The sequence below is a fragment of the Arachis hypogaea genome, chromosome 3 (genome assembly GCF_003086295.3).
Source record: "Arachis hypogaea cultivar Tifrunner chromosome 3, arahy.Tifrunner.gnm2.J5K5, whole genome shotgun sequence".
NCBI classification, from domain to species: domain Eukaryota; kingdom Viridiplantae; phylum Streptophyta; class Magnoliopsida; order Fabales; family Fabaceae; genus Arachis; species Arachis hypogaea.
Window position 1 is genome coordinate 132,251,308 of NC_092038.1, and position 9,866 is coordinate 132,261,173.

The 9,866-nt window shown below is 34.2% G+C and overlaps 1 protein-coding gene across 1 annotated transcript; it reads right to left on the minus strand.

Annotated features, from left to right (window-relative positions):
- Window positions 1–4,888: 4,888 nt before the first annotated feature.
- LOC112782928 (zinc finger BED domain-containing protein RICESLEEPER 1-like) lies at window positions 4,889–7,838 on the minus strand. The gene is made up of 2 exons (XM_025825610.1): window positions 5,699–7,838; window positions 4,889–5,106 (listed from the first exon to the last, which is right to left on the minus strand). The coding sequence occupies exons 1-2, from the start codon at window positions 7,836–7,838 to the stop codon at window positions 4,889–4,891; spliced, it is 2,358 nt and encodes a 785-aa protein (XP_025681395.1).
- Between the last annotated feature and the right edge of the window lie 2,028 nt (window positions 7,839–9,866).

Sequence of the window (9,866 nt, forward strand, 5' to 3'; positions counted from 1 at the left end):
TGTTCAGGATCATAATTTAACAATTAGTCAAAATAACTATTTACTCTCACTTAAAGTTAGGCCATGTTGATTATGTTGAAAGCTAAGGTGCGAGCGAGAAAAAGACATATGGCGTGATGAACTTTTGTTTGTTCTAGAAGAAAGAGCAGTAATAACTTGGATGTTAGTATAGATGAGATTGCATGGACAAAATGAAATTTGATCCTTGACGTGGAATGTTGAGAGAGGAATGAAGAATACTTGTCATCGATACAGTTAATTTTAATTTCCTTATTATTTTGAATACAACTTCAATTCCGCAATCTTCCAACATAGCAAAAGAGACGTAAAAAACATGTGGCGAAAGATGTGTAACTTTCCACAACACGTCTTTCTTTGTTAAATATTAAAGGTTAACAAAATTTATTATTTTTTATTTTAATGTTTAAAAATATAGATTAAAATATATTGTTAAATTATTAAACTAAAAATATAATTAGATATAAAATATATATAATTCTGGTAAAATCCTTTATCTATATGATATGATGAGACAAACTACTTTACGACCTATCAAAGTATATTTGAAGGATTTAATTTTGTTAAGGAAGCATTACAAACCGAAATAATATTTACTCCTTTTTTTTTTGGGTATGAGATTTGTAAGAAATGCTGAACCATATATATAAAGATTCTTCCAGTAACATGGGTAGCAATGGCATTTCCTCAGATTTTTTTTTTTTCTCTTTTGAGTAGAAGATTTCAGTTCGTTAATATTGCTAATGTGATCAGACCCTCAACAAAAAAAAAAAAAAAGCATCATAGTTACGTAAATGTTCAGCTCCAGTTGTTGGTAAGTATTGCTGTTGAAAGCAAGGGGAGCCCATATAACATGAAATTTTTTAGTTTTTAGTATGCTACATAAGAAAGATTAGTATCCTCTGTTCCAAAAACAATAACGAAGAAAAAAGAAAGATTAGTATCTCAAGTCCCAAAAATTGAATTTTTCTTTCAACTGCATATACTTCTCTTCTAATTTCTGTTTAGGGCTGCTATAAATATTAGTTAGGAATTTTAATATGTGTTAAAATTACCCATTTAACCTTTTACGAAAAAAAAATTACCCATTTAACCAATATATTCTTTGCATCCATATATGCTTTGTCTTTTTTATTTTATTTTTTTGCATCGATATATTACTGTACGTAATATATTTTTGTATTTATGCTTTGTTCTAATGAATTTCAAATTTTCATTCAGAAAAAAAAAAGAAAATTTTATTCTTCTCTTCTCAGAGATGTGAAAATAATATTTTTCTCCTTCTATTTATAAAATATGCACTTTTCTTTTTTATAATTTTTAAAAATTTTTATCTTTAATTCATTTTAAATTTTGTGTTAACCAAATGTTAATTTTATCTATTTTTTCTAAAAAATTATATTATTTTTACAAAAAATATCTTTTAATAAAAATTTTATTTTTTGTTATTAAATTTTTTATTTTCTAAAATATTTTTTAATAAATTATTTTTTTATTTATTAAATTGTATTTATACCAATATATATATATTTTTTAAAAAAATTTAGGAAAATCTGAAAAGAAAGCCATATGAAGAAGGAAAAGTATGATCCTCTAAGACAATCTTCAGAAGCAAAGGTGACTATCATTTGTTTTTTTTTTTTAAATAATTTGATCATTAAAAAAATAATTTAATCATTAAAGTTTTTTTAAAAGAAGATTTTAGTAAAAATACAATTTAATTAATAAAAAATTATTTGTTAAAATAATTTGATAGACAAAATTTAATCATAAAAGAAAATAAAATTTTGCTAAAAGATATTTTTATACAAAATAATTTTAAAAAAATAGGTAAAGTTAACGTTAGTCAACACAAAAAATTTAGAATTGATTAAAGAAATTTTTTTTTAAATTATAAGGGAAGAAAGTGTACATATTACAAATAAAGGAGAAGAGAATATCATTTTATCATCTCTCAGAAGAGGGGAGTGTAATTTTCTAAAAAAATGTAATAATTCTTGTAGGTGAAATATATCTTTTAAATAAAAGATAAATAGGTGACCTCAGATATTTAAGTCCCTAAGGATTGAAAAATATATTTACATCCCCTACCTTCCAAAACACATGATTATACCCCTCCGTATAGTTGGGATTGAAAACGGTAACGGAGAATATTGATTTGGAAGGGAGAGTGATGATGTGGATGGTTGGAAAAAAGTTAATGGACAATTAGATCCTTGTGCATCAAAACATTGTTTTGACACTGAGCGCTATTTGTTCGAAATTTATCGAAGCCATGGCCATTGATGGTGCTCCTGGAACTTGGTGGGAGTGAGGAATGATTGTCCGTGGCGAGTGAAGGGGATTCTTCATGTACAAGACCTGGAGTGGGTAGACAAGAGAGATCCGTTTCAACTAGGAGTGGTTGCGTCGTGCTAGGAGGAGATGAGAGAGATGGATTGCGCCAAAGTGCTTCTTCAGTTTATATGTCATTCTCTATAAGTCAAGAACACCAATTAATCCTAATAGAATATTTTTTAGGTTCCCATACTTTAAGGTAAGTTCATGTTTTGGTAATTTTCTGCAGGTTAAACAATGGTACTGTAGGTATTTTTTTTTTTGCCTTGATGAGCACTTGAAAAAAATTAGGGGTATGAAGACTTAAGCATTAGGTGCTAAAGATTATGGTGAGAGAATAGATGTTGAAAAACAGCTTTTTAGAAGGCAAGAATTGGAAAAAAAATTGAAAGATTCGAAGAAGAAATTGTTATCTTTAGAAAAAAAAAATCTATGACTTTTTTACCTACTGTGATTATTGTAGTTGTTACTATTCTTGCTGTGTATTTTTTAAAGGGATAAAGACTATTAATGTACTTGTTGATATTGTAATGAAAATTGCAACTGCTGTCTGTGTTATGTAAGTCTATTTTGGACTCATTCAATTTCTTTTTTTGTTTTTTCTGCATTAAAAATAACTAAACAAGAACACAAGTCACATATCATTCTAAATAGATTATAACTACATAAATAATACTATCATAATATAAGCATAGTTATCAATAAATATTTCTGGCTTAATCCTAAACATGAAGACCACAACATAAATTTGCCACAAAACAATAAAATAACTATATGGCATGAAATCAAGTTTGCCAACTAAAATAGCTAGAAATTATTATTTAATTGCTACTATTAATTAGGTCAAAAAATAGAATTTATTCAGCTATGTTAAGTTCTTCTGATTCTTGGAGTCAAGATTGGGGATGAACTTGAAAATTCTTGTGGTATCACTGCTAGCTACTTTTAAGGTCTCTTTTGATGGTTTTCTACTGGTGCTGGTGGTTTGAGTTTGCGATTTTCAGTTGTTGGGGCTTTACAATTGCTTGTTTGGGTCTAAATTTAGAGATAGCATCTTGGAGCTAGGGTTGGCCCATTCTTGACAGCTAGGATGGAGCCCTGAATGTAGTTTGGACTAGAGCAGATGGTACTGACACATTTGAAGCATTCTGACCAACATTACTTTGTAAGATTGACCTAAATACACAATAGATTCAAATTGTGGGCTAAGAAGTAGATTCTTGTATTTAAAGTAGAGAAAGTCTAGTGGGCCAGCACTTTTATTAAAATATGGTCAACACTTAACCAGCAAAAGAAAAATGAGTAATCTCATACTATTAGATGTAATCTCATACCATTAAAAATACTAATAATGACTAACTGATGGCTACAAATCACAAAATCTGCTGGTCTCTTAGCACTCCTCTTTAAAGTATATTATGTAAAAAGGTCTTACGGATAATTGTGCTGGCGCAGTGATTGTTTCAGTAGCTTTTTTACCTTGTGATTGGTTAACATCTGAGTTAACAATGAGCCGGTAGATTAACTTAATGGACACATTAGTCCCTATACAATATTAAAAATGGCATAATAACCACTAACTTATATTGAAGTATACAATATATCTTTGAACTTGAATATGTACAATTTAATCCTAAATATGTACTTACTTACCTCTGGTTGAGGTGTTGACAATGAAGGGGAAAGCAAAATTAATGCTTGTGAGTCAGTAACAAACTTCTTAGACTTTTTCCACCTTGGCTTTCAATTGGAGTTGCTTGGTGCTCCTTTGCAGGTCTTATAATTGTGCCTTTTCTCATTTCACTTGCTACATGTGACTTAAGCTCTTTTTTAGCTTGTCCCTTTGAATATGAGCCTCAGTTGGATCTCTGTGGCGGTTGTGCACCTTTGGCCTCCTAATAAGCCGCTTGATGGGTGGTGGAGTAGGCCCAAACAAGTCAGTTCTGGTCCAGAATTTCTTACTGAAAACTGGTTATATGCAATGTGCGTATGTCTTGTGAATGGATTCCATGCATAGCTAGGGATGCACATAATCCTGTACCTGATTATGTCTCTTTCTGATTACAGCAATACCATGTATGCATGACATCCCTGTTGTCAAGACAAATCACATTTATATAGCATTCAACCAAAATAAGAATTAAAACAAACTCTTGTAAATTAAACCACTTACCAGTCAATTGCCATTTGTTGCATGAACATGTATGTTTGATGAGCTCCACATCTACTTTGGTTGCTTTTCGACTAACTTCAAATCTTTTTCATTCATTGTCTCTTACCCACTCTTCAATCCACCTGTTGCTAAATTTTATCAGCCGCTATAACTTTTTCTCTTGGACTGGTGCAAGCTTTCCAGGATAGTGTTCTAGTAGCCTAATATGCTTGGTCATTCGCCTCATCGAATAACACCTGATTTCTTCACACATTTCAATATTGGTTTGCATCTGTACTTTACAACTTTTGCATTAAACACCTCACATATGTTGTTTGTAAGGTTATCGACCTTGGGTCCGTGACTGAAATAAGCTTTAACCTAAGTGACAGGGTCAAACTTCATCACATATTCCCATGCAGCCTTATTAACCTCTTTCAGCTTCTCCATGGTCTCTTTAAACTCTGGTATTGTTGTGCACTTAACACACTCCCAAACTATCTCTCTGATATGCAGGTCCTTAAAACGATTGATGATATTCTTTCGTATATGCATGACACATTTGCGATGGTGTGCATTCGACATGACCTCCTTTAATGCTGGTAGCAAACGCTACAAGCATATCATGTTGCAAATAGGGGTGTGCATGGGCCGGGTGAAACCGGGTTTGATGCGACCCAGACCCGGCCCAAAATATGTACCGGGCCCATTTATGAGACCCGAACCCGACCCTAGACCCGATAAAACCTATACCTTTTCGGGCCACAACCATACCGGGTGAAAACCGGGTGAAAACCGGGCCATTCACATTACCTTACCTTTTCTAAAATTAAAATATAACCATTAACCACAATCAATACTAATATTGTCTAATAGCACTAAATATTTAAGTCAATACAAACAATACAATATTATACATTAGTTTTAAAGTCTTATGCATTCTAAATATAAAACATTAACTTAGTCTTATAATAACTAAACAAGTCAAAATATTAAAGTTTACAAAACAATAATTCCACATGAATGACCATCATCCATCAATAACCATTAATGTTGTCAACTTGTTCCTTGTGATGTGGATGCATTAGTGAAACCTACAAAACATATAAAGTTACTCATTTTTCATATAAAAGATTATTACTTTTACTTGAAATAAATAAGTCATGAATAATAAAAATATCATAAATGTACCTTCAACAATCTTCTGACTGTTATCAAATAAATCAAACTCTTGATCTCCATCTCTTTGTTTAGAAGGACACAACCAACTTTGAGTGCATATCAAAGCTTCAGCCATTAATGGTGACAAAGAGCTACGGAAGACATCAACCACACGTCCACCAGTGCTAAAGCATGATTCAGAAGCAACAGTTGAAACTGGAATACCTAAGATGTCACGGGCTATGAGAGAAAGAACTCTGTATTTTGAAGCATTCACTTTCCACCAAGCCAATATATCAAAATTCTCATCTTCCACAGTATCCTCAGCCAAATATCTCTCCACATCTGACTTGCTATCTGCATTAGCCTTCTCTCTTTTTTGTTTTTTCCACATATTCACTCTATTTTCAGAAACTCCCTTGGCACCAGCTGAGACTTTAATAGTGTCATCAAAAATATCTCTTGATGAATCTCCACCATCATCCCTCCTTTTATCATCGGCAACCTCTTTTTCATAAAACTTATGCAACGTGTCTAATGTGAGTTTAACAAAATCAGTCATATTAGTAGACACTTCGTTGTCATAAACATCCTCCAAACACCAACAGAGATAATCTAGTTTGTACCGAGGATCCAATACAACAGCAACAAGTAACAATGGATTAAATTTGTCAACCGGTCCCCAATATTTATCATATTTATGTTTCATAGAACATGCCATGCTTCCTAACAATTCAGATTGATTTTGGCTCCAAGATGTTAATTGAGAAGCAACAGATGCAATTTCATGAAAACATTTATTCGATGTAACATGCAAAGAAGATGAGAAGCTCAATGTTATCTCATAGAATATTCTCAAAAAGTCAATAAATAATCTAGCATGTTGCCAATCAAGTGGTGTTGGTGGACCAATTTTCTTTTTTTCCCCACTGTCCTCTCCAAACCATCTAAGATAATCAGGTTCTTGATCATAAAGTCTATCAAAAGCTTTTTCAAATTTCTCGGCATGTTCCAACATTAGATAGGTAGAATTCCACCTAGTTGGAACATCCAAGCACACAAGACTTTTAGATTCAATTAACTCGGCCTCAATGTAATCTTTAAATTTTTTAGTCCTTTGAGGAGAGGACCTAACATACCTGACAGCATTTCTAATGCTTTCAATTGAAGTTTGCTGCTCTTTAATTCCTTCATTCACTATCAAATTAAGAACATGAGCACAACATCTCACTTGCATATACTTTCCTCCACACACCAATCCACCTCTTGCACCTAATTTTCTTTGAAGATAAGTAATAGCTCCATCATTTGAACTTGAATTATCTACTGTGATTGTGAAAACTTTTTCAATTCCCCACTCTCTCAAGCATTTCTCGATTTCTCTGCCTACCGTATCACCCTTGTGATTCTCAATGTGACAGAAATTTATAATCCTCTTTTGTAACTTCCATTCGTCATCAACAAAATGTGCCATCAAACTCATATAATTATAATTTTGAGTTGATGTCCAGCAATCAGTTGTCAAACAAACCCGAGCACATGACTTTGCCAACCATTCTTTTAGCTTTTTTTTCTCATCTAAATACAGTTGAAAGCAATCTCTTGAGACTGTCCACCTAGATGGTACCGTAAATCTTGGTTCAAAATGATTTAACATCTTACGAAACCCAATCCCCTCAACAACTTTAAATGGCATTTCATCTAGTACAACAAACTCAGCTACAGACTTCTTACAATCTTCCAAGTTATAACCCTTAAAGGCTTTGCATAGATCCTGTTCTTCCTCAATTTTGGGCATATAGCCATGAAGTGTTCCCTTCTTCCCCTCTTTAGTAAATATCCACTTATGAGCATTCTTTAAGTGCTTATTTAGAGAATTTGTTCCATGCTTAGTAGGATGACAACCGTATTTTTTCTGACAATGATTACATTTGGCCTGGTGCTGTCCCTTTGTCTCAGTCAACAGAAGCACAGTAAAATGCTGCCAAACATACGATTTCTTTCCCCTACGAGAAGCTTCTGGATTCTCAATGTTTGTATCCTTATCTTCTTCATTAACTTGTGGTTTAGCTGGAGTTGTGGCGGCATCAATAGTAGAAGCAGTGGGATTTTCAGCAGAAGCAGCGGGATTTTCAGCAGAAGTAACAGGATTTTGAGCTTCAATTTCCATTCTTGTGTTCTCCTCAATCATAAAGATAGAAACCTTATAATAATTCATGAAGAACAAAACAATAATCAACTAAATAGTACACTGAACAAAACAATAATTAACTAGCAAAAAAATCAGTAAACACCAAACTCATCAACAATTTAACATCTCTAAATTCACAATAATCAAAGTTCACAATAATAAAGGGTCAACACCCACAACCTTAATCAGAAATTCAGAATTCTAATAATCAAAATAAATTAACTAAACAAATTAGCAAAAGCATCAGTAAACACCAAACTTATCAACAATTTAACATCTCTAAATTCACAATAATCAAAGTTCACAATAATAAAGAATCAACACCCACAACCCTAATCATAATTCTAATAATCAAAATCAACAACCACATCCTTAAATTCACAAATTTTTATAATCAAATTATCAAAATCCCTAATCCCTAATCAGAATATTAATTACATAACAAAATAAATTGTTTACCTGAGAAGAAGACCGAAGAAGAGAGCGGAGCAGAAGGAGAAGGAATAGCAGAGAACCAGGAAGAAGACGACCGGGACAAGCACATATGCGACACGTCACGAGAAACAAGGCGGCACCATCGTCAGTTGAACGAACGGCTTCGCCAGAGACTTAACACTGGGGTAGTGGGGGTGAGACTGCCTGCTGCATGCTTGCTGGGAAGACGTCGACGGAGTCGCGAGCACCTGCGTGATGTGTGCTTGCTGCTGCTGTGAGTGCGTCGTCCGTGGCTGCTTGCTGGGAGATTGAGAATGGGTCGTGGGGAGAGAGGATGAGATCGAGGGTTACTGGGTCAGCGTCGGCCGTGGGAAGTGGCGGAGTGGAGACTGCCGAACTGGGGTTGTGGGGAGTGGGGACTCAGGATTGGGCGAGTGAGGTTGAATGGCTGAGGGAGTGAGGCTGAATTTCTGAATTCTGAGATCTGAATGCATGAAATGTGAATGCCCTAGCCCCTTTTCCACTGATTCAAATTGTATAAGTGAAATGCTATTGAGACATTGAGTTACCGGGCCGTCGGGCCGGGTCCGGGTGACCCGAGCCATGGCCCGGTCCCGGTTTCACTAAGCTTCAAGGTTTCATTTTTCTCTCCCGGGTCAACCCCGGGTCACTTCGGGTCCGGGTCTTTATGACCCAAATTTCATTGGGTACGGGCCGGGTCTCGGGCCGGACCGGGCCATGCACACCCCTAGTTGCAAACATATATTATTGAAACAGCAGCCTAGAATAGTGCAATATAATAACCAAAGTATATTAGTATATTGTTATCAAAATAAATCGTAAAATAAGCAAAGCATACTTGTCTAATCTTATCAAAATAAACATATGTTATCAAAATAAACAATATAATAAGGATAGCATACTAGTCTTTATCAAAATAAGAATTAAATAACCAAAGCATACTAGTTTAATATATTTACCTTTTGCTGGTCAGACATAAAGTTCCAACTAAATTGAGTAATTTCACCCAAGTCTTTTTGAAGCTGTGTGAGGAACCACTTCTATTATTTCTTAGTCACTGATCTTGCAACACCATAGGCCACCACATAAAATTGATTGTTTGCATTCTATGCCACTGTTGAAAGTAGTTGGCCACCATGGTATGTTTTCAGAAAAGCTCCATCAAGATGGATAAACGGCCTATATCCACTCTTGAACTAAGCATATATAAATTTTGTCAAAAACAAGGGGATTGTGGGATAGGTTTGACATCTAATCTTGCTGTTGACCCGTGATTACTCTTAATTATCTCCAAGATGTATTCCCTAAGCGTCCCATACTGCTCTTTTTCATTTCTCATAATCCTCTCTTTTGTCTCTTTCACTGTCCTGTAAACCATCTTCGAATGCACCACCAAGTCAAACTCTTCTCTAAGAAAGTCAATTGCCTCATTAATCGTCATATGAGGTTGAGTTGCCATTCTCTTCTCCACTTTCTTACTGATCCATTGCTGATCAGTAGCATTACTACCCAAATCTCTTGCACAGGTATGTTCTGCCTTGTAGGTCTTCA

Excerpts from the sequence above, each read along its gene's own strand:
- LOC112782928 (XM_025825610.1), bottom strand. The coding sequence starts at position 7,838 with ATGGAAATTGAAGCTCAAAATCCTGTTACTTCTGCTGAAAATCCCGCT. Across the intron at positions 5,107-5,698 it reads CAGTCAGAAGATTGTTGAAG|CATTAAAGGAGGTCATGTCG; the intron begins GTACATTTATGA and ends GTTTGCTACCAG.